Source organism: Mycena indigotica (genome assembly GCF_014461135.1).
Source record: "Mycena indigotica strain 171206Taipei chromosome Unknown Mind.scaff0004, whole genome shotgun sequence".
In the NCBI taxonomy this organism is placed as follows: Eukaryota; Fungi; Basidiomycota; class Agaricomycetes; order Agaricales; family Mycenaceae; genus Mycena; species Mycena indigotica.
The window spans coordinates 4,589,408-4,612,509 of record NW_023503003.1 but is presented as its reverse complement, the minus strand read 5'-3'; the positions used below and the strand labels follow the sequence as shown (position 1 = coordinate 4,612,509).

Here is a 23,102-nt window from a genome sequence, read left to right as displayed (position 1 = left end):
TTGGTTCTCGTAACAACTGTCGCAAGGAGAATCCTGTTTTCAATGTTGATGCGGTGGTGCGCGGAGAAGGGATACTCAACTGCGGCATGACTGTGAATTCAAACTCAGAGGCCCGAGCGACTCGTCTCTTTGAATTCTTGAAATTTCTGGCTCTCTCTTCATTGAGCGACAGCAGCCTAAGTGGTAGGGTGGTAGATGACATGGCCATATAACGCGTGAGGGCCTCGTTAATGGATAGTACCTCGACGAGTATGACGGTTGAGAGTAAGTTGAGCGGCGGGCATCGGCTCTCATTGACCCGAGATCCGACTTATGTCCGGCGGCATCACCAAATTTGGTGGGTCAACAAATTGGAAATATTATGCGAATGAGCAGTTATGAGCGATCTATTCAGCTAGACCAAGGTGATTGATAACTGCCGCATCACCTCCATACAACGGTTCATCTTCATTATCAGCCTCTTCGTTGTCCTGTTCAAATATCGTGTCTCCACGCCAATCAGCATCCTCCTCCTCTGAATCGCTGTTATCCCCGTTAACCTGCATCAAGGGCATAGTAGTATCCTCTATTGAGGACGGGTCATCCACTGCTTCGCTCAACAGTGTCTGATCAGATGAAACCGCAAGGTTGTTGTCAATTGTGGAAAGACTGTCGTCCGACAGTTGGAGAGGCGTAATCTTGCGATGGCCAATGACATTGTCATGGTACCGCATAAGCATGTCGCGATCAACCACCCTAACAAGTCTGAGTGCAATAAGGTAGCGTAGAGAAAGCGGCTTACATATTGACATAATAGAATCGCCAGTCTTCGTTTCTGCTAGATTCGGGTCGAGCCACAGACTTAGGAAGATACTCCGTTGTTCGTCCGTGGCGAAAAGCAGGTATCAAATGACTGCCCCACACAATATCTTGAGGGTCGACAAAACCGAAAGCATCGGGATCCTCATGCGGCATGTAGCCAAGGCGCGGGAAGCGTTTTGCTTTGAGTCCGCAGATGTAGGTCATGTCGCGTCGGAACCATCGAACCCAAAGGAATTCCATGCGCTTTGCTTTACTAGGGTGGTCTGCCAGTAACACATAGACATGGAATATGCCCAAAATTTCGCCATACCAGTAACGGTGAGGATCGATTGAATCCTGTGCATGAACCATGAAAAATCTTCGGGTTCGCGGATTCAATGTGTCCTGGTCTTGACGAACATCGTATGTTGTGTAGTTGACCTTCATGGTTGCATGAGTATAAAGCAAATCCTTCTCCACAATCACATTGAGCAAATCCTCCTTAGTGAGCTGAACATCATCGTCAAGGCCGAGAAGTTGACGTCGCAAGTAAGCCTTGAGTTTGGGAGTAAAGTCCTGCAGTCATTGTAAATTATGCACGAGTGGACAATAGCACGCCTACCTTGAGTGCGGGATCGGAGTACGACTGATCAATCTCCTGTAAGGCAATTGATAAGACGAACCATCGACCTGAAATGTCTACACACCATGGGTTCTATGGGAGGCCCGTCAGTACCAGTATCTAAAGCTTCCTCTTCATCCTCCATGTCGATGTCTGAAAGATGCCAAAACGATCTCTTTGAGTCAGAGATATAATGATGCTGTTCCGGAGGAACATAGGCACCATATGATGACGATAGAGGTTTGGGACGGAGAGTGGACACCAGTTGTTGTCGCTTGCGGACGTGCTTTGCTTGCTTCAGTAGCACTTGGCTGTTTGGTCGGTGGGGGGATAGCTCCTGTTGCGGTTGCTCTCTCAGCAGCTTTTCTCTCAGCCTCTTTATAGGACTTTCGTTTCTCCCACATTGCACGAATCAACTGTCGGCGGTGTTCATGTTTAGCAATTTGACGAACATGATCTCGCTTGTTCGTGCGACGGTACAGATATTTGACGAGCCTGTGAGCAAGCTCACCCTGATGGACAATTCAGAACTGAATGAAATTTAGTCGGAGATTACCCACAATCTGCGTTGAAAACAAGTCGGTGGTTCCATAACGCAGAATGGCATCCGGATAGTCAGGGAGCGAGTGCAATTTGAACGTGATTAAATTGAATGGCTTCTCGACCTTTTCTCCCTTTTGTTTGGGCGGAGCAGGGGGAGTTGCGCTTGCAGTCGATGAACCAGGCGTAGCCAATGAACTTGGCGCGGCAGCTGGTGCAGACAAGTGGTTGGTGCTGAGTGTCGATGGGCCAGCTGCCGGCAGTAGGTTACCATCTGGGTTTGCCAACAGCGTTGCTGAATCAGATGAGTGGTCGGCAATGGGCGTTGGCAGTCCAGGTATGAGTGTCTCGTTGCCATTTGTGTTCGCCAACGGTATCGCGGGACCAGCTGGGCCTGTCAATTTTGACTTCGCCTTCGCCTTCGCCTTCGACTTGGGCTTGGGTTTAGGTTTGGGTTTGGGTTTTGTCTTTAATGTGGCACTTGAGCTTAGAGAAGGGGGAACGGGAGGAACTGGGTTTTGGGGAAGTGTTGTTGGTTGAACATGTGCAGCTAGGTCAGTAACTGCTGCTGCTGCTGCTGCTTTCGCCGCCGCCGCCGCCTTGGATGCTTGGTTGGCCCTTCGACGCTCTTCGCGAGGCAACTCATAAGTTTTTCGTCGGCTGTCTCTTGCGCGAACCGTCGTATAGTTGTGAGAAGACTTGTGGTTGCTGTCCGAAATAGCTGGATAGTTGTCGTTGTATGCATTCGAAGCTTTGCGTACCCGTGCCAGAGAGCCAATTCAAAACAGAGTTGATCAACGAGCTGCTGGTGAAGGGGAAATAGACCATCAACAATAGGAAGAATGCACTAGAACTGAGTCAGTTAAATGGTCGAGGATCTGCGCTCAGCCTCCAACAATACCTGTAGTACATCCTCAAAATTTCGAGCTGCTGCATACTTCATATCCGAAACGTTGTGACCGAATGTGCGGATAACAGAGCGCCCAAAGGTTTCAACTTGCCGAAATCTGCAATAGTGTAAGAAGGCAATCCCGATAAGAATTTCTGCTGCTTGCCGTTGATCAAACTCGTCAACCTGTTTGAAGGTTTGGAGCATTCGAATTAGATGGGTAATAATTGCTTTAGCAACTCCCAGTTCAACTTCATGGAGCAGGTCCGGGACAAACATCGTATAAAAGTTGAAGGGAGTTTTTTCCGTGTTGAGCTTGGTGAACGCATTCTGCCGCATATTTAGTAAATGTTGAATGATGTTTCAGCAAAGACCCACGCGAACCAGAACCCAGGAGCTCCCTTTCAACATTTTATCAACTGAGGAATTTGGACCGCCAATAACAAAACCATTCTCAAAGGCAGCTTGACGCGCATCCTCAATAGTTTGTCGTCGAGGATGATCATCAACTCGAATGACTTGTCGTCGCTTCATGTCGTTCACCGTGCCAGTTTCAGCAATTTGTCGTTTTTGGATGAAACAACGTGGGCAAGGATGGCCGCCCAGGCTGCGAATAGTAGCAAGCAGAATTCTGCGAGGACTAAGTCTTGATAGAAAAAGATAGCGTATCACGTACTTTTCAGGATAATCTGCCCCATAGATGAAGAAACGAGGGAAAACAAGACGAATAACACCATCCCAACATCGAATTTTGATACCATTATCATGAGCCGTAGAGGTAATATACAGTCTAAAATAGCCTAGGTATTGCTAGGATATCCGTAGGCTCGCCGTCTAGCAGTTCCTGCCGCCTAGCAACTGCTAACGCTGTTAGCCTTTTAGCCGGCGTGGCTGTTGCCCGGCCCGCCTGCATTCTAGACCAGTCCTTTCCTTATTAGGACGTGTAGATCAGATCGATCATTTGCCACTCAGGCCATCAATATTGGCCGCTGGCAGTCCCGGCAATCCAATCCATCAATTGACACCGTCAATTAGCGTGATTCTCATGTGATGGAGTCTTCTCGGTGCATGGGTGGCTTGCTTAGCACTTTCTCCCCTTAACCTCAATGGGTGGCTTCCTGTTCTACCTGTTTAGCTTTTCATAAGATTACCTTTTCTTGACTTAATTTTTTTTTCGTGGTGCATGTCTAAGATCATGTGATCTTCTCGACACCATCGCGCAAGTCCAAAAGGAACACCAAGTCTAAAACATAACTACAATGATTGACAATATGGCTCATATTCACGCTACTCAACATCAAACTACATAGCTTTCTGTTTCTTCAATTGAGGCTCTTCATCCTCCTCCTCTGCCTCCTCCCGCAAGCCTTCGCAAACGACACTGACATCGGCGACAGCATCAAGCCAATCGACTGTCGGCCATGTACCACTGCTCTTCTCTGCGCACCCCCACCAGTACACCAGCACAACCGCTGTCACCATACCATTGATGCCGGGAGCCACAAGCCCACCCCACGATTCGTTGCCTCGTTTCTTACTGCCTGGTCGTCCCTCGGTCGTCAGTCCCCTCCAAGTCGGCTGCAGTGCCATCCACCAACTCCAGAACTGTTTTGCAAACGCCGCGACGTCTTTAATCCCACAGTAAGCGGGCTTAGCAATCCGCTTATGTCGAATCCACTCTGCTAGTTGTGGCGGTCGATGCTCCGCGGCCAGCCGACCAGAGCCATTTGCATATTTATATGCGCGTTCCAAGTCGAGATACTTCGCCAGCATCTGATTAAAGGCGGCCCCAAGGTTGACCGAGGTAAATTCGGCATAGACTTTGCAGAGCTATCCTGAGATGGGGGACATCTCGGGGCAGTCGGGAATGGGGGTGAGCGCTTTGGCCGCGTCCAGTCGTAGAAGCTCTCGCAGCATTCCTCCGCCAGCACGAGGCGGGGGAATGGTTTTGAACTTCTTGCCGTTGTCGGTGGAGGAAGAGGTTTCGGGGGGCTGAGGCTGAGTGGGCTCGTCCGTGTCGGGCTTGTCGTTGGACGGCTTGTCGTTGGACGGAGAGGTTTCGGCGGGAGGCTGGGTTGGCTTGTCCATCTGGGACTTGTCCATCTGGGACTTGTCGTTGGACGCAGAGGTTTCGGGTGGAGGCTCGGTGGACACGTCCATCTCGGGCTTGTCGTTGGGAAGGGTCATTTCGCCACCATCGACCGATTTGTTGAGCTGTGTCGACTCGTCGCCCTTGGGTTCAGTCGGTTGAATAGGCACATCGATGTTTATCTCATCGTTAGAAGTCGAGATATCGGATTCGTCGGCGGTACCACTTCCTGCATAGCTTGAGGGAGGTCCTTCCATGTCCGTATCCTCCATATCTACTTCCATCGACTTCTCAATCTCCATTCCCCTCGATGTCTCCATCTCAGCGGCAGCACTTGCTTGTTGACCCCGGGTTGAACGACGTGGTGGAGCTGTGGACACAGCTTTGGGCTTCCGCGTTCTTGGCGGCTTTGGCTTCTCCTGCACCAGCTGGGTCGCGGCATTCAACAAGTCCAGTTGCTTCATCAGCTCTTGCCCTCTGCGAATGTTTTCAAGCCGTTGGCGTTCGTAGTTTTTGCGCCTTTGGTAGGAGGAGATACTCGCAACGCCTTCCGTCGTCGCTCTCGGTGGTACTCTCTTCGTCACTCCCGTCGTTGGTCAAGGGTTCATCAACGGGCTTGACGGAGCTCGGCCCAGCAACGGGCTGTTCGGTGACCAGTTGCGCCGGGTCGACGGGCTTGACGGAGCTTGGCCCAGCAACGGGCTGTTCGGTGACCAGTTGTGCCGGGTCGACGGGCTTGACGGAGCTTGGCCCAGCAACGGGCTGTTCGTTGTCCAGTTGCAGCAGCGAGGGGTCGTTCAAAAGTGACGCCGGGTCGACGACCAGGGCAGACGCGAGGCGTTCTTCGAATGCTGTTCATCGCGTTAAGTTCCACAGTCAAAGTGAGGAAGAGAAAATGGCACATACTGAAAGCGGTTTCCAAGTAACTCTTGAATTTAGACACGATCTCTCGTTCCCAATGTGCTGGGTCCCATTCAGGGAAGGGAACGGGAACGGAAGCATGGTTGACACCAACAGATAGTCTGTAGTACAGTTAGCTCGTGTCCATGCCCTTCTTTAAATTGGAAACTCACTGGATAGTCCGCAAATCCCCGCCCCATTTAGGCACTGGGCCGCCCATCACCATGAAAATATGCATTCCCGTCGCCTTCGCGATTGCTCGAAGCAGACTATCGAGGAGGGTTTCGAGATGGTTTTGTGCTCTAGACGACGGGTTAGAAATATATTCAATAGTAAGGAGCACGCTTGACGTACTCTTGACGAAACTCTGGAGTTTGTGGTGGCCAGTTTTTTAACTGGGTTTCGTACTCTGTCTTGTTTTGCTCCCCAATTGCGGTCGCGCGAGCTTCTATCTCCTGCTTTCGTTGCGGGTCCATCGCATTGAACAGCTCCAGAGCGACCTTGTTATTCAGCTCGGGTGGTGGTGGAGCATCGAACTCGGCTTGCGTCGATTTCGCGTGGAGACGCGCCTTCCATCTCCTAGCCACCTCTGGGCCAATTTCCGACGCGAAACTCTCCGACATATACAGCTGGTGAGCCGCTGGTTTTCGTTTTGGAGGCGGAAGTCCCAGGTGGTTGGCGACAAAGACGATGACATCTTCAACGTCTGGGACCTTGGATAGCCGGCTCGTCTTCGCTGCGGCAGGCCCCTCCGCTTGTCCCACTCCCTTCTTCTTCGACGACGACTTTCTGGTCTTTTTGGGACCGTCGTATCGATTCGTGTAGTAGCGGATGATACGCTGAGAAGAAGAAGTCAGCGTGTGACCGGCCCGAATGACGACAACTCACAGCACAGAGTACAGCGATGCGCTCATCTTTCTCGCGCTGTTCAGTGGGTGAAAGAGTTTCTTTTGGAAGGACCATTGTTGAATCATATGTCGGCAGAGGTAGGTCGGGTTCGACATGATCTGGAAGCCGCCAGCCAACTTTATACAGGAATTCGTTTTGCACGGAAGTGAAGAAGGCGGCGGTCGTGCCACCGAGCCGAGCGGCAAGGTATTCCTCCCAACGAGGTTGCAGGATTTGATCCTCTCGAATCCCAGACGACCAGTTTTTCGCATTTATTCATAAGCGTTCCTCCTTCGACATTTTTCCCTTCCTTTTCTTCGACTTCGTCGTTAGAGTAGGTGCGCTAACAAGAAATCAGACTGCTAGAGCGGTCTAACAAGCCATGTTACTTACCCAGCATCTTCGTTAGTGACAATGGCAGCCGCATTTTGTGTGGTGGGTATTTCCGCATCTCTATTTTTCGGTCAGCTCGTTAAACAGATTATTTTGCAGCCTAACTAACTCCTTGTCGACGTTGACGCCATCCGAAAGTTGCTGGTCCATGGTCGCAGTAGAGTGTCGACCGAAAGTGACACTAATATCTGGGCTTTTCGGTCACTTGGTGACCCTGTCTGGGTCTCGGTCCATACGTACCGACTCGATCTGCTCACGAGATCAAACACCAGCTTAGTCGCCTCAAGATCCAGGAGAGCAACCCCAAAACGGCGCTTGATGACCATGCGTGCCAAGACAACCACAATCTTTTCGTAAAAGGGCAGTCAGATTCTTCTCGTCTGTTCTGCTCTTTGCTCCCCTCCCCATGCCAGATCGCTCAGCTCAACCCCCCTCTCATGGCTTTGGCTTTCTGCCACGAGCTGACTTCCCCAGGCTCCCCTCCCCACCCGACGGTGGCCAAAGTATGCCTTCTACTCGACAGTACCATATGATAATAATGATGCATCGCGTAGCCCGGACATCCCAAATGCCGCGCGGTTGCAGCGTATGATTATACCGGCGCCATCCAGCACTTCGTGTGAGCCGTAGTGGTAGTATTTAGGCTAAAACCAGTAGGTGTACTTAGGAAATGCATTGCCTAGCCCTCTAGCTACAGCCAGGAGACTGCATGTACCTAGTTATTTAGCCTAGTGCTCCTCCCTGGGCCAAAGCATTATTTTTATAGAAAATATATTATTATACCTTATCTGGTATCATGTGACTGATGGTAGCACACCCTTTTCAGTAATATTTTTAATGTGGAACCATTTTTGATTGCCATCAGTACTTTTGATGGCTATATCATGATACATCATTTTTGTCCAAATTAGGATTGTTATTGATACAGGCTTTCCCAACTATATACCGGATCATCGGCCTGAAGAAAAGGAGTTTAAAGTATTATATATACATAATGAATAAGTAATATGTATTAGATAACCATTTATTCCATCATTGATGCTATTGATTGAGAGATTCTCTGTAGTGGATTAGGCTAGATAGCTAGGTACACCCAGGCTGTGTGCAGCTAGCGGGCTAGACAATGGATATCCTGGGTGTACCTTGGAGGCTAGGCTAAATCTTACAGCTACGGGTGTTGCTCCTACTGGAGGCATCCTACGGATGGCTCGACAGTGGCAACCACTTGCGCTGCGAGCGTCGTCCAAAGCAAGTGGGTGGGTGGATCAAGACCAAACGCCGTGCGACCCCACGATACTGCAGTGTGCCGAATGCTGCAATCTTTGGTAGGCAGTGGTGGGCCTGGTGGGCAAGCATGCAGCCGGAATGGCGCACAAGAAGAGATGGAGATGAAACGGCATTATCCAGGGAGGGGAAGGGGGAAACGGATACCTGGGGCGCGTTACTGTGTCCGGGGGTAAATGGCATGATCAGTGTGGTGGTTAGTTTGTATTGGTGGGGCTGCAAAGGAGAGGCGACGTCTTTGGAATCGTGGGAGAAGGGAGTAGAGGATGTGACTTGGGCCTTGGAGAATATCAGGCTGCAAGTCGAGGCTGACCGTAGCGCAATCATCTAAAGTACATGTTATTCGAGAGTTTGGCTATAAAGGAATGTGTGTACAAGACTCTCAGGACGTGAGTAAGAACATATCCATGATACTTGAGGCTTGTCGGATGTGGTCACGTGATCCAATGGACTTAGCAAAAATTTGGTCGAAAACATTGATGTCTTTCAAAGTTGGCCAACAAGCAATTAATTTGAGTGCTGATCAACAAGTAAGTTAAGATACTACTGGTTGCCTACATACACCCTCAGATAATGGCCTGACCATCAAAGAAATAGAGAGTAAAACCCGTTTTAAGTAGAATGTCACGAGTGTGACTGGAATGTGACTGGAATGTGACAGTGGCCCGCATGCCGCCGAGGCCGTAAGACAATCAAATATACCTGATATCCAGTCCTGATTGTATCAAAATCCGCATCCCTGGGTCCACTGCAATCAGAATATGTTCCTATCACAGCCATCAAGGGCCAGCCGGCTGCCGAAGCCTGGTAAGACTACCCTGTTGATAGGGCCTAGCAAAGGCTAGTAATACAGGCAACACTCCGATTAGCAATGGCTAGTCCAGCAGGCTACCACCTGCCTAGCAGTACTTAGGGTATTTAGGCTAAAAGTTACAGGTACGGCTCCGGGTGCCGCGCATCCGGTCGAGATCTGGACCGACCATAAGAATTTGGAATACTTCCGAAAGGCGCAACACCTTAATCGTCGGCAAGCCCGATGGTCGTTGTCTAACCTTTCTAGATTTGACTTTACCCTGCACCACGTCCCCAGGTCGCCAGATGGGCCGTCCCGATGCTCTCTCCTGCCGGCCTGACCAGATCAAGGTCTAGCAGGGGAGGATCCAAAGAGAAGAAACTCTAAGGGTCCGCCTGCTAGGGAGCTGACTATATACTGCTTGTCTGTAGCTGCCGCTGTCGGGCACAGAAGGCCTGGGCGGCGTCGCAGGCAAGGTCCCAGGGCGACCGTTGGGAGGGCGTTGACGGATCGGTGATTGTGCGCGCGAGATGGAGGGCCGGACCGGAATTGGAACCGGAATCGGAGGCGTCTCCGAGGGGCCGAAAGGGAGGTTCCCCTGACAGCAAGACCTGGTTAGCGCCGACACTTGTACATCTGGGTGTTGGTTGATTTGGGTATGCAGTGGTTGGACTGGGAATTGCCACAGTCAAAATGCAAGCAAAAAAGCTATTTGTGGTATTAGTTTTATTCTCGGTAATCTTGTGTAGTTTGTCTCGCTTTGTCTCATTGACATGATCATTGCATAAATAGCCTTAAGGTAGCCAGAAAATATAGCGAATGTGAACAAGTGTTTTGCTAGGTGATAAATGGTTTGCTTAGGATTACATGGTGGGGATAAGTGCATTGCAAGGGGCAACAAGGGTTTTTACGGCGCTGGAATGGTCTTGCCATCAATTTTCGGTGTCAAAACGAGTCACAGGTTTCGGACGAATTTGGTGATGTCTGTGATGTGACTGCTGCTCCTGCTCTATATGCCTTACCTCGAAGACCCCTTGGATTACGAGCCTGGCGGGCTACATCCCGTCCATATAGGTGATACGTTTGCAGCAGGGCGTTACGAGGTCATCGACAAACTTGGGCACGGCTGCTCTTCCACCATCTGGCTCGCTCGCGACCTGACAACTGCAAGCTACGTCTCACTCAAGATTATAGAAGCTGATAGATCGGAATCGTCGACTGAGTTGATGGTCTTGAAACATCTTGAAGCAACGTTCGATGCAGAGGAAGAGGGAAGCCAACATGTAGTCCGAATGCTTGACCATTTTGGTGTGTCTCTTGATGACAATACTGACTCAACTCACATTCATTTCAGTGCACGAGGGACCGAATGGATCACATTTGTGCATCGTTCAGGAATTCCTTGGGCCCACCCTGACCACCAAAATTGAAGCCAATTCTGCCTCCTCTAAGCCGAAGGCCCGTCGAATTGCTGGCCAACTTCTTCACGCTGTCGCCTATCTTCATAAACGTGGAATCGCACATGGCGACCTTCACACTGGCAATATCCTTCTCTGTATCCCCGCCTCACTCAGTATCGATTTTGGCACTCCAATAAGAGATACATGCGGGTTACCTGCGACGCCCTCTCCTCATAGGCCGAAATATCTTGTTGGACCCATCATTGAACGCGTCCCAAACAAATTCATACGGTCCTGCCTGGACAAGCCTCACATCAAAGTGTGCGATTTCAGCGAGTCGTACATGACGGGCATGACCGAGCCTCCACCACTTGCTTCCCCCCATATTCTCCGACCGCCAGAAGGAATCCTCGGTGACTTACCCCACGCAACTCTACAAACGGACATCTGGGGACTGGCGGTTGTAATCTTCCAAATTCTTACCAATGGCGGTTCTCTGTTTTCTTCGCTTAATGACGACTACACTCTGGAGACCATCGTCTTGACGTTGGGCAAACTACCCGAACCGCTGTGGCGCAGTTGGAGCAATCGTGAAAAGTTTTTCGACGACGACGTAAATCCAGTCCTCCAAGTCAACTCCTGGTCAGGGTTGAGTGGGATCTCATCCAAGACTTCCCTGAAGGAAACAATCGGACATTGGCCAGTCGCAAAGGAAGAGATTTTGGCATTGGAGGCGATGTTGGAGGCGATGTTGCGCTATGATGCGAAGAGCAGATGCTCGTTAAGCGATCTTGTTCATTGCGACTGGATGGTGGGTTACGGTCACCGCCGTGGGGGGGGTGATGTAGTTGTGCCAACTCAGACGGACGTGGACCTAAGCATCGGTGTTCAAGAGGGCGGTCGAAAAGAGGGCAGTCGAAAGAAAACCAAAAAATCCCGGAGAAACAAAGGGAAGAAAGGGGGAAAGGAGAACAGTCGCACGTAGAACTCTGAATCTGGGTAATAGTACTTGAGAACTTTCGCATTTTGTAAGTCAAGTAAACAACGAACAAAGTTGGTATCCACTTGCGCTTTCCGCCATCATGAATGGCGCCGAACATAGACAGATCGTCCAGAGCATCGTCGACTCCGCGGCCAACGATAAATCTCAGCTCTTAAAAGAGCGCGGCCTGGATGGCATTCCTTCTCCGGAAGCCATACACCGAGAAATCGAGGATAAACCCCTACTCCCAAAGACATCTTTGCCTCGACACTGGCTTCCAACGTACCAACTGTGCGGCCCCAGATCCATGCATTGTTGCTTGGAGAATTCACCCAAGCTAGACATTGGAAACCGGAACTGTCCATACCTTCCCTTCTCACCTACACACCATCGCCTCCGCCCACCAGTGTTTCTTTTGTGAGGACTGGACTCAACGGACGCGTCACTGGCCATGTAGAGGTGAAAACGACTTTTGTTTCCTTTACAATTCACTCAACAACTCCAGGTGCCTAATGTACCTCCTTCAACGGGCCTGACTTCAACGTTAACATCATTGGATCGCGCACCCGGGCCATCCAAAAACTTTGTTCGCGGGCGCTCAGGGCACGTTCCATTCTGGCCTGGCGGTCTTGAAGACGTAGTCGTGTCGGAAAGTACTGCATCAAGTTCGAAAACAGGATTCCGCCGGGGTTCACTCGTGGTTTGCTCCTTCCTGACGAGGTTGACGAGAGCCTGCTTGAGTTGGGCGATGGTGGTGACTTCAGAGACGACGAGATTGTGAGTTATCATGTTCAGTGAAGCTATGTGCGTTTATGAGCCTTTAGGCTGCTGAGGCGGACGCGTTTTTCGACGAACAATCTGAGCAGCCATTATCCAGTACCGCAAACGATATCGATGACCTTCTGCCGACCACCATATGTTTAGCTTCACCAAAATCTCTTCCCGCTCATGCAGGCGGTAGCGTTCCCATTTGAAACCAGTCAAGCCAGCGCCAAAACGAATCATTCAAAAGCGCGACTGGGCCCATGTTATCGATGTCAATACATTCCACGAACTTGTCCCAGAAATGGCTCATAAGGTTTGGCCTCTCTTTAGCAAGTACTCCTGCTCAACCATCCACAGTATCCCTTCGAGCTCGATACGTTCCAAAGGCAAGCCGTTTACCATTTGGAGATGGGAGATTCGGTTTTTGTCGCTGCACATACGTCTGCTGGTAACACGGTGGTAGCTGAATTTGCGATTTCATTGGCAGAAAAGCATGTGACACGGTGAGTGTTTGCTCAAACTCTGCCCATAGTTCTGAACCTCATCCAGCGCGATATATACGTCTCCCATCAAGGCACTGTCTAACCAGAAATTCCGCGACTTCAAACAGACTTTCTCCTCCTCGTCGGTCGGTATTCTTACTGGAGACATGCAGATTAACCCCGAAGCAAGTTGTTTAATCATGACAACAGAGATTCTGAGAAGTATGCTGTACAAGGGTGCAGACCTTATTCGAGATGTGGAATTTGTTATTTTCGACGAGGTCCACTACGTGAATGATGCTGAGGTCCGTGCTCTTCTTCTCCAGGAATTTGACTAACGGGAGTAAAAGCGAGGAGTTGTCTGGGAAGAGGTCATCATCATGCTACCGGACCACGTCAACATCATCCTTCTCTCCGCTACAGTCCCAAATACAAAAGAATTTGCTGATTGGGTTGGGTACGACCTCAGACCAACTTCGTTTTTTGTCCTGACGCGTAGTAGACGGACCAAGAAAAAGGATATTTACGTAATCCCGACAGCCCAGCGGCCTGTGCCTCTCGAACATTATCTTTATGCTGGCCGTGAAATGTACAAGATTGTGGACTCGAAAAGAAACTTTGTTGCCCTTGGGTTTGTCGTGACTCTTTTGGAGGTTATGGTTTAATATTTTCTGCTAGCTACAAGGATGCAGGTGAAGCCCTACGTCGAAAACAAGACAAAGAACGTGAAGCTGCTGGATTACCTCAAGAAGGGATTACTGCCTGTCGTCGTGTTTACGTTCTCCAAGAAGCGCTGTGAAGAAAACGCGGGCACCCTTTCTAACGTCGATTTGACGAGCTCTGTTGAGAAAAGCGAAGTCCATGTTGCTATTGAGAAAGCCATGTCTCGTTTAAAAGGTAATATCTTGTCCATCCTAGTTATTTAGACTGATCAAAGTAGGCAGCGATAAGAAACTCCCGCAGATTGCTCGAATGCGAGATCTCCTTTCGCGTGGAATCGGTGTTCATCATGGCGGCCTTCTCCCGCTTGTCAAGGAAGTGGTTGAAATCCTGTTTGCTCGAGGTCTTGTCAAAATCCTCTTCGCAACCGAAACTTTCGCTATGGTCAACCTTTCCGTGTCGTGTTGTGCTGTGCTCACGATCTACAGGGTGTAAATATGCCTGCCAAATGTGTCGTATTCTCTGGAATACGGAAACACGATGGACGTAGCTTTCGCGATATCTTACCTGGGGAATACACGTAAATGGCCGGTCGCGCTGGACGTCGCGGACTTGATGCGACAGGAACTGTAATAATTGTGGCTAACGACTCTCTGCCAGAGGTATCAAACTTGAAATTATCTGAGCTCTATATTCTGACAATCAACAGCAAACAACCCTTCAAACGATGATTCTGGGAATACCGACCAAACTCTCTTCGCAGTTCAGGTTAACCTATAACATGATTCTCAATCTTCTCCGCGTCGAGGCGCTCAAAGTCGAGGAGATGATCAAACGCAGCTTCTCCGAAAATGCCTCCCAGCGGCTATTGCCCGAACAACAGAAGCAAGTTCTCGAGGTTGGTGGACCCTCTCGGTCTTTCGGAATCAGCTAACGATTGCTCAGAGTGAGAAGGTGCTGTCGTCGCTCGCGAAACTGAGCTGTGATATATGCCAACCCGACATTAATTCGTTTTACGATGATTCGCTTGCGATCGTATCAGCAAATCAACAGTTGTTCAGAATGGCTGTTGGTCATCCACAGGGTTCAAAACTCCTTTCTTCGAGACGCGTTATTATCCTGCGAGATGCGGTATCTTTTTTCGGCTTGTTCTGAAAGAGTGTCTTATTCGGTGTAGCATTTCAAGTTATAATTCGCTACCGGTGAGGGTCTTTGAGTTGGCCGTTCCCGTGTGGGACCTATGGCCTTGATAACATAACATAATCGAACATTGCGGTCCTGTTGAAGCCTGCTCCTCTTCTTGTTTCAGATTCGGGTCTCTTCAGTAAAACATATTTCGTGTTGGCGCTTGTCGATCAAGAGACAAAGACCCGCAAGCGAGGTGAAACAGTCGTGTTTTCCATCTCTTCATGAATATCAAACTGCCGCATAGACATGGACCTACAAGCTGTGACACCGAAATGGCCGCCCAGTCCAAACTCTCTGGTGGTGAATGATGCAGTCTACGAGGTCACCGCTGTATCGCTAGCCAGCATAGCTATGATCACTGGACGGACAGTCAAGGTCTCGTTCAAGCAAATTCATAAATTCTACTCTTTCTGAATCCCGGCTAGATCGATGTGGATGCGATTGTGGACCGACATCTAATTTCACGCATGCGGGAGGCTCTCGCGCTTCTACAAGGTCTAGTTCACGAATGGAACGCCAGCACTGTGATTCCAGAAGTCGACTGGGCAAGGATGCGGTCGCTTGAGTTTCAAGAAACGTTGCTTGCTCGAAACTCACGCGTCGAAAAGTTGTCGGGCCGCGAGTGTTTGCTGTGTGGTGAACTTGAGAGACATGTTGGTTTTTGCGTGTCTTCTCTATTTATCAATTGAAAGGCCGCGTAGCGTGCGAGGTATGTTGGCGTTTAGTGACTGTTGCAACTGACCAACTGGGCAGATCAACTCGATCAACGAACTCGTTCTGACCGAGCTCATCCTCGAAAACACGCTTGCGAGCTATTTTCTTGTTTTATCTTCCAGGAAAAACCCAAGGTAGAGCCTGTGATACCGCCCAAACTCGAGACGGGAAGGGAGGCGATTCTCGCGATCAGCGACCGTGTGGGGCGGATGCAGGACTTTCACCAAGTTGCGACGGAGGATTTCCGTTCAAGTCTGAAGATTGGACTAGTTGAGGTGGTCTGCATATTATTCTTACTATACCAGTGACGTTGCCTGATATGATGTGCTGCAGCGCTGACAGACATTGCAGAAGGGACTATAGTCCGGGTCATAACACGGTTGGACGAAACATGTCGCGAAATACGGGACGCCGCGCGGGTTATTGAAGATGCAGAGTTGTTTAAAAAGATGAAGTTCAAATTAAGATTAAGCGAGATATTGCAGGAAGCTTATTATATCTCTAGTTGCAAGAATCTACCATCGCTTTGCTCTAATTTATTCTTCTCTCGCTAACGAACTGGACAACAACCCAAGAATTCAACACCCTACTCGTTGCAAGCCCACTCATCTTTCCGATGCTTCTTGTCCAAAATATACAATCTGGAGTTCTCCGAATCAGCAAGGCAAATGTGTCAATCCGAATTACGACAACATACCTACTCTCCACCTTTTGTTGTTCTGTGGCTCCCAGCTGGCTCTTTGTCGAGGACTTCTTCAAGTACATCTTCAAGAGGCTTTGGCGCCATCGTGTCCAGAATGCGTTTCCCAGATCTTTCCACGGTTATCCCCCGAATACCATAGCTTGTCGAAGGGGCGCCGGCCATCGGGGCGATATATAAATGCGCAGTGGTCTTCGAACGTCTCAGCCCCGGATCCAACGAGATGGTCAAGTGCAATCCATAAGGATCTGGACGTCGACTGGATCTTGCTGCCTTTTTGCGTGCTCGGGGAGTGGAAGTCATACGGGGCGAGGGTTTGGGCAGATTTCGCGTAGTGTTGTGAGGGGTCCCTCTGGAAAATATAGCTGACATTACGGCGACGAAGTGGTCAACTCACCGAACTTGAATGAGCTTATTGTCCCCGAAATAACCCTCACTGATAGCCTTTTGAACGATTTCGATTACGGCTAAGCCCGATGTCGCTTCGCCAGTCGTCGTGGAAATTGGGTGTGAATAGAGGATGGTTTTCTCTCTAATTTGGCGGATGATCGTGGTTTTGGACTCTTCTCTGTCGTTTTTTATTATGGATTGGACCGCGGCATCGACAGTCTTGCGGCGGCTTTGTCCGTTGGCTGGCATTTGGGGGCTATTTCGTAGATGGAGGGTCAAGTACGAGGAGAAAGCTTAAGGTTGTCGCCCCGCTTCATTTGGCCAGTGCTTCGCGGGTATTACTCAACCCCAAACGATACTAATAATAATAGTATTGTTTGGGGTTGAGTAATACCCATAGATAACTGACAAATTTGAATTAAATAGACTGGACAAAGGTGAGCATATCATTGAATACCAGTAAACTGTACTACATACCTAGGGTCTGTTTGTTCGTGTACTGTCTCAGTGTCCGATGATCATGATCCGACATCATGCATCAGATCCCAGAGTTGATGCTAACACGTACAGCTGTGCTGCCAATGACCTTGCTCTCTGCCCTAGCAGGGTTGGTTTGACGTCAACTACTTTGAGAGTGAGAGCGATGATTTAGTGGGTGACGACGATTAGGTTGATGTGGGTTAACGTTGTGATGGCTGTACCAAGGTTTCCAACCTACTTGATAAAAGAGTGCTGGACCGGTAGAAGTAAGGTCGTAAGTTTACACAGTAGACAAGTACAGACCAAATACCACTGAAAATCAACTAGAGATATAATAAGCTTGCTGCAATATCTCGCTTAATCTTAATTTGAACTTCATCTTTTTAAACAACTCTGCATCTTCAATAACCCGCGCGGCGTCCCGTATTTCGCGACATGTTTCGTCCAACCGTGTTATGACCCGGACTATAGTCCCTTCTGCAATGTCTATCAGCGCTGCAGCACATCATATCAGGCAACGTCACTGGTATAGTAAGAATAATATGCAGACCACCTCAACTAGTCCAATCTTCAGACTTGAACGGAAATCCTCCGTCGCAACTTGGTGAAAGTCCTGCATCCGCCCCACACGGTCGCTGATCGCGAGAATCGCCTCCCTTCCCGTCTCGAGTTTGGGCGGTATCACAGGCTCTACCTTGGGTTTTTCCTGGAAGATAAAACAAGAAAATAGCTCGCAAGCGTGTTTTCGAGGATGAGCTCGGTCAGAACGAGTTCGTTGATCGAGTTGATCTGCCCAGTTGGTCAGTTGCAACAGTCACTAAACGCCAACATACCTCGCACGCTACGCGGCCTTTCAATTGATAAATAGAGAAGACACGCAAAAACCAACATGTCTCTCAAGTTCACCACACAGCAAACACTCGCGGCCCGACAACTTTTCGACGCGTGAGTTTCGAGCAAGCAACGTTTCTTGAAACTCAAGCGACCGCATCCTTGCCCAGTCGACTTCTGGAATCACAGTGCTGGCGTTCCATTCGTGAACTAGACCTTGTAGAAGCGCGAGAGCCTCCCGCATGCGTGAAATTAGATGTCGGTCCACAATCGCATCCACATCGATCTAGCCGGGATTCAGAAAGAGTAGAATTTATGAATTTGCTTGAACGAGACCTTGACTGTCCGTCCAGTGATCATAGCTATGCTGGCTAGCGATACAGCGGTGACCTCGTAGACTGCATCATTCACCACCAGAGAGTTTGGACTGGGCGGCCATTTCGGTGTCACAGCTTGTAGGTCCATGTCTATGCGGCAGTTTGATATTCATGAAGAGATGGAAAACACGACTGTTTCACCTCGCTTGCGGGTCTTTGTCTCTTGATCGACAAGCGCCAACACGAAATATGTTTTACTGAAGAGACCCGAATCTGAAACAAGAAGAGGAGCAGGCTTCAACAGGACCGCAATGTTCGATTATGTTATGTTATCAAGGCCATAGGTCCCACACGGGAACGGCCAACTCAAAGACCCTCACCGGTAGCGAATTATAACTTGAAATGCTACACCGAATAAGACACTCTTTCAGAACAAGCCGAAAAAAAGATACCGCATCTCGCAGGATAATAACGCGTCTCGAAGAAAGGAGTTTTGAACCCTGTGGATGACCAACAGCCATTCTGAACAACTGTTGATTTGCTGATACGATCGCAAGCGAATCATCGTAAAACGAATTAATGTCGGGTTGGCATATATCACAGCTCAGTTTCGCGAGCGACGACAGCACCTTCTCACTCTGAGCAATCGTTAGCTGATTCCGAAAGACCGAGAGGGTCCACCAACCTCGAGAACTTGCTTCTGTTGTTCGGGCAATAGCCGCTGGGAGGCATTTTCGGAGAAGCTGCGTTTGATCATCTCCTCGACTTTGAGCGCCTCGACGCGGAGAAGATTGAGAATCATGTTATAGGTTAACCTGAACTGCGAAGAGAGTTTGGTCGGTATTCCCAGAATCATCGTTTGAAGGGTTGTTTGCTGTTGATTGTCAGAATATAGAGCTCAGATAATTTCAAGTTTGATACCTCTGGCAGAGAGTCGTTAGCCACAATTATTACAGTTCCTGTCGCATCAAGTCCGCGACGTCCAGCGCGACCGGCCATTTACGTGTATTCCCCAGGTAAGATATCGCGAAAGCTACGTCCATCGTGTTTCCGTATTCCAGAGAATACGACACATTTGGCAGGCATATTTACACCCTGTAGATCGTGAGCACAGCACAACACGACACGGAAAGGTTGACCATAGCGAAAGTTTCGGTTGCGAAGAGGATTTTGACAAGACCTCGAGCAAACAGGATTTCAACCACTTCCTTGACAAGCGGGAGAAGGCCGCCATGATGAACACCGATTCCACGCGAAAGGAGATCTCGCATTCGAGCAATCTGCGGGAGTTTCTTATCGCTGCCTACTTTGATCAGTCTAAATAACTAGGATGGACAAGATATTACCTTTTAAACGAGACATGGCTTTCTCAATAGCAACATGGACTTCGCTTTTCTCAACAGAGCTCGTCAAATCGACGTTAGAAAGGGTGCCCGCGTTTTCTTCACAGCGCTTCTTGGAGAACGTAAACACGACGACAGGCAGTAATCCCTTCTTGAGGTAATCCAGCAGCTTCACGTTCTTTGTCTTGTTTTCGACGTAGGGCTTCACCTGCATCCTTGTAGCTAGCAGAAAATATTAAACCATAACCTCCAAAAGAGTCACGACAAACCCAAGGGCAACAAAGTTTCTTTTCGAGTCCACAATCTTGTACATTTCACGGCCAGCATAAAGATAATGTTCGAGAGGCACAGGCCGCTGGGCTGTCGGGATTACGTAAATATCCTTTTTCTTGGTCCGTCTACTACGCGTCAGGACAAAAAACGAAGTTGGTCTGAGGTCGTACCCAACCCAATCAGCAAATTCTTTTGTATTTGGGACTGTAGCGGAGAGAAGGATGATGTTGACGTGGTCCGGTAGCATGATGATGACCTCTTCCCAGACAACTCCTCGCTTTTACTCCCGTTAGTCAAATTCCTGGAGAAGAAGAGCACGGACCTCAGCATCATTCACGTAGTGGACCTCGTCGAAAATAACAAATTCCACATCTCGAATAAGGTCTGCACCCTTGTACAGCATACTTCTCAGAATCTCTGTTGTCATGATTAAACAACTTGCTTCGGGGTTAATCTGCATGTCTCCAGTAAGAATACCGACCGACGAGGAGGAGAAAGTCTGTTTGAAGTCGCGGAATTTCTGGTTAGACAGTGCCTTGATGGGAGACGTATATATCGCGCTGGATGAGGTTCAGAACTATGGGCAGAGTTTGAGCAAACACTCACCGTGTCACATGCTTTTCTGCCAATGAAATCGCAAATTCAGCTACCACCGTGTTACCAGCAGACGTATGTGCAGCGACAAAAACCGAATCTCCCATCTCCAAATGGTAAACGGCTTGCCTTTGGAACGTATCGAGCTCGAAGGGATACTGTGGATGGTTGAGCAGGAGTACTTGCTAAAGAGAGGCCAAACCTTATGAGCCATTTCTGGGACAAGTTCGTGGAATGTATTGACATCGATAACATGGGCCCAGTCGCGCTTTTGAATGATTCGTTTTGGCGCTGGCTTGACTGGTTTCAAATGGGAACGCTACCGCCTGCATGAGCGGGAAGAGATTTTGGTGAAGCTAAACATATGGTGGTCGGCAGAAGGTCATCGATATCGTTTGCGGTACTGGATAATGGCTGCTCAGATTGTTCGTCGAAAAACGCGTCCGCCTCAGCAGCCTAAAGGCTCATAAACGCACATAGCTTCACTGAACATGATAACTCACAATCTCGTCGTCTCTGAAGTCACCACCATCGCCCAACTCAAGCAGGCTCTCGTCAACCTCGTCAGGAAGGAGCAAACCACGAGTGAACCCCGGCGGAATCCTGTTTTCGAACTTGATGCAGTACTTTCCGACACGACTACGTCTTCAAGACCGCCAGGCCAGAATGGAACGTGCCCTGAGCGCCCGCGAACAAAGTTTTTGGATGGCCCGGGTGCGCGATCCAATGATGTTAACGTTGAAGTCAGGCCCGTTGAAGGAGGTACATTAGGCACCTGGAGTTGTTGAGTGAATTGTAAAGGAAACAAAAGTCGTTTTCACCTCTACATGGCCAGTGACGCGTCCGTTGAGTCCAGTCCTCACAAAAGAAACACTGGTGGGCGGAGGCGATGGTGTGTAGGTGAGAAGGGAAGGTATGGACAGTTCCGGTTTCCAATGTCTAGCTTGGGTGAATTCTCCAAGCAACAATGCATGGATCTGGGGCCGCACAGTTGGTACGTTGGAAGCCAGTGTCGAGGCAAAGATGTCTTTGGGAGTAGGGGTTTATCCTCGATTTCTCGGTGTATGGCTTCCGGAGAAGGAATGCCATCCAGGCCGCGCTCTTTTTAAGAGCTGAGATTTATCGTTGGCCGCGGAGTCGACGATGCTCTGGACGATCTGTCTATGTTCGGCGCCATTCATGATGGCGGAAAGCGCAAGTGGATACCAACTTTGTTCGTTGTTTACTTGACTTACAAAATGCGAAAGTTCTCAAGTACTATTACCCAGATTCAGAGTTCTACGTGCGACTGTTCTCCTTTCCCCCTTTCTTCCCTTTGTTTCTCCGGGATTTTTTGGTTTTCTTTCGACTGCCCTCTTTTCGACCGCCCTCTTGAACACCGATGCTTAGGTCCACGTCCGTCTGAGTTGGCACAACTACATCACCCCCCCCACGGCGGTGACCGTAACCCACCATCCAGTCGCAATGAACAAGATCGCTTAACGAGCATCTGCTCTTCGCATCATAGCGCAACATCGCCTCCAACATCGCCTCCAATGCCAAAATCTCTTCCTTTGCGACTGGCCAATGTCCGATTGTTTCCTTCAGGGAAGTCTTGGATGAGATCCCACTCAACCCTGACCAGGAGTTGACTTGGAGGACTGGATTTACGTCGTCGTCGAAAAACTTTTCACGATTGCTCCAACTGCGCCACAGCGGTTCGGGTAGTTTGCCCAACGTCAAGACGATGGTCTCCAGAGTGTAGTCGTCATTAAGCGAAGAAAACAGAGAACCGCCATTGGTAAGAATTTGGAAGATTACAACCGCCAGTCCCCAGATGTCCGTTTGTAGAGTTGCGTGGGGTAAGTCACCGAGGATTCCTTCTGGCGGTCGGAGAATATGGGGGGAAGCAAGTGGTGGAGGCTCGGTCATGCCCGTCATGTACGACTCGCTGAAATCGCACACTTTGATGTGAGGCTTGTCCAGGCAGGACCGTATGAATTTGTTTGGGACGCGTTCAATGATGGGTCCAACAAGATATTTCGGCCTATGAGGAGAGGGCGTCGCAGGTAACCCGCATGTATCTCTTATTGGAGTGCCAAAATCGATACTGAGTGAGGCGGGGATACAGAGAAGGATATTGCCAGTGTGAAGGTCGCCATGTGCGATTCCACGTTTATGAAGATAGGCGACAGCGTGAAGAAGTTGGCCAGCAATTCGACGGGCCTTCGGCTTAGAGGAGGCAGAATTGGCTTCAATTTTGGTGGTCAGGGTGGGCCCAAGGAATTCCTGAACGATGCACAAATGTGATCCATTCGGTCCCTCGTGCACTGAAATGAATGTGAGTTGAGTCAGTATTGTCATCAAGAGACACACCAAAATGGTCAAGCATTCGGACTACATGTTGGCTTCCCTCTTCCTCTGCATCGAACGTTGCTTCAAGATGTTTCAAGACCATCAACTCAGTCGACGATTCCGATCTATCAGCTTCTATAATCTTGAGTGAGACGTAGCTTGCAGTTGTCAGGTCGCGAGCGAGCCAGATGGTGGAAGAGCAGCCGTGCCCAAGTTTGTCGATGACCTCGTAACGCCCTGCTGCAAACGTATCACCTATATGGACGGGATGTAGCCCGCCAGGCTCGTAATCCAAGGGGTCTTCGAGGTAAGGCATATAGAGCAGGAGCAGCAGTCACATCACAGAATTGAATTCGAGGACAAATCCGGCCAAAAATCCGGACAGAATTTCAGCCAAAACCGGACATCTTTAATCTAAAATCCGGACAAGACCCACCTCCACTTCTAGGACCGCTGATGTGTGATGGAATG

At 49.4% G+C, this 23,102-nt stretch overlaps 5 protein-coding genes across 5 annotated transcripts; 2 read left to right on the top strand and 3 right to left on the bottom strand.

Annotated features, from left to right (window-relative positions):
* Nucleotides 1-386: 386 nt before the first annotated feature.
* Nucleotides 387-3,365, bottom strand: MIND_00527300 (uncharacterized protein; the record flags this gene model as incomplete). The annotated part of the gene is made up of 9 exons (XM_037362060.1): nucleotides 387-735; nucleotides 782-1,356; nucleotides 1,403-1,438; nucleotides 1,488-1,555; nucleotides 1,617-1,914; nucleotides 1,963-2,650; nucleotides 2,704-2,789; nucleotides 2,844-3,161; nucleotides 3,210-3,365. The coding sequence occupies 9 exons, from the start codon at nucleotides 3,363-3,365 to the stop codon at nucleotides 387-389; spliced, it is 2,574 nt and encodes an 857-aa protein (XP_037222352.1).
* Nucleotides 3,366-10,191: 6,826 nt separating this feature from the next.
* On the top strand, nucleotides 10,192-11,563 carry MIND_00527200 (Protein kinase; the record flags this gene model as incomplete). The annotated part of the gene is made up of 2 exons (XM_037362059.1): nucleotides 10,192-10,486; nucleotides 10,533-11,563. 2 exons carry the CDS (start codon nucleotides 10,192-10,194, stop codon nucleotides 11,561-11,563), a joined length of 1,326 nt encoding a protein of 441 aa, XP_037222351.1.
* Nucleotides 11,564-11,660: 97 nt separating this feature from the next.
* Nucleotides 11,661-15,708, top strand: MIND_00527100 (ATP-dependent RNA helicase; the record flags this gene model as incomplete). The annotated part of the gene is made up of 25 exons (XM_037362058.1): nucleotides 11,661-11,851; nucleotides 11,902-12,019; nucleotides 12,066-12,337; nucleotides 12,385-12,436; nucleotides 12,485-12,517; nucleotides 12,573-12,638; nucleotides 12,683-12,828; nucleotides 12,875-13,112; nucleotides 13,158-13,264; nucleotides 13,310-13,438; nucleotides 13,486-13,602; nucleotides 13,646-13,704; nucleotides 13,748-13,911; nucleotides 13,956-14,013; nucleotides 14,092-14,129; nucleotides 14,177-14,365; nucleotides 14,413-14,598; nucleotides 14,645-14,652; nucleotides 14,793-14,848; nucleotides 14,900-15,030; nucleotides 15,081-15,291; nucleotides 15,348-15,364; nucleotides 15,409-15,503; nucleotides 15,563-15,647; nucleotides 15,703-15,708. The coding sequence occupies 25 exons, from the start codon at nucleotides 11,661-11,663 to the stop codon at nucleotides 15,706-15,708; spliced, it is 2,772 nt and encodes a 923-aa protein (XP_037222350.1).
* Nucleotides 15,709-16,066: 358 nt separating this feature from the next.
* MIND_00527000 (uncharacterized protein) lies at nucleotides 16,067-16,708 on the bottom strand (the record flags this gene model as incomplete). Its single annotated transcript, XM_037362057.1, has 2 exons — nucleotides 16,067-16,421; nucleotides 16,467-16,708. The coding sequence occupies 2 exons, from the start codon at nucleotides 16,706-16,708 to the stop codon at nucleotides 16,067-16,069; spliced, it is 597 nt and encodes a 198-aa protein (XP_037222349.1).
* A 921-nt stretch (nucleotides 16,709-17,629) lies between these two features.
* Nucleotides 17,630-22,947, bottom strand: MIND_00526900 (ATP-dependent RNA helicase; the record flags this gene model as incomplete). The annotated part of the gene is made up of 25 exons (XM_037362056.1): nucleotides 17,630-17,728; nucleotides 17,773-17,789; nucleotides 17,846-18,056; nucleotides 18,107-18,237; nucleotides 18,289-18,344; nucleotides 18,485-18,492; nucleotides 18,540-18,725; nucleotides 18,773-18,961; nucleotides 19,009-19,046; nucleotides 19,125-19,182; nucleotides 19,227-19,390; nucleotides 19,434-19,492; nucleotides 19,536-19,652; nucleotides 19,700-19,828; nucleotides 19,874-19,980; nucleotides 20,026-20,263; nucleotides 20,310-20,455; nucleotides 20,500-20,565; nucleotides 20,621-20,653; nucleotides 20,702-20,753; nucleotides 20,801-21,072; nucleotides 21,119-21,236; nucleotides 21,287-21,396; nucleotides 21,750-22,606; nucleotides 22,653-22,947. The coding sequence occupies 25 exons, from the start codon at nucleotides 22,945-22,947 to the stop codon at nucleotides 17,630-17,632; spliced, it is 3,756 nt and encodes a 1,251-aa protein (XP_037222348.1).
* Between the last annotated feature and the right edge of the window lie 155 nt (nucleotides 22,948-23,102).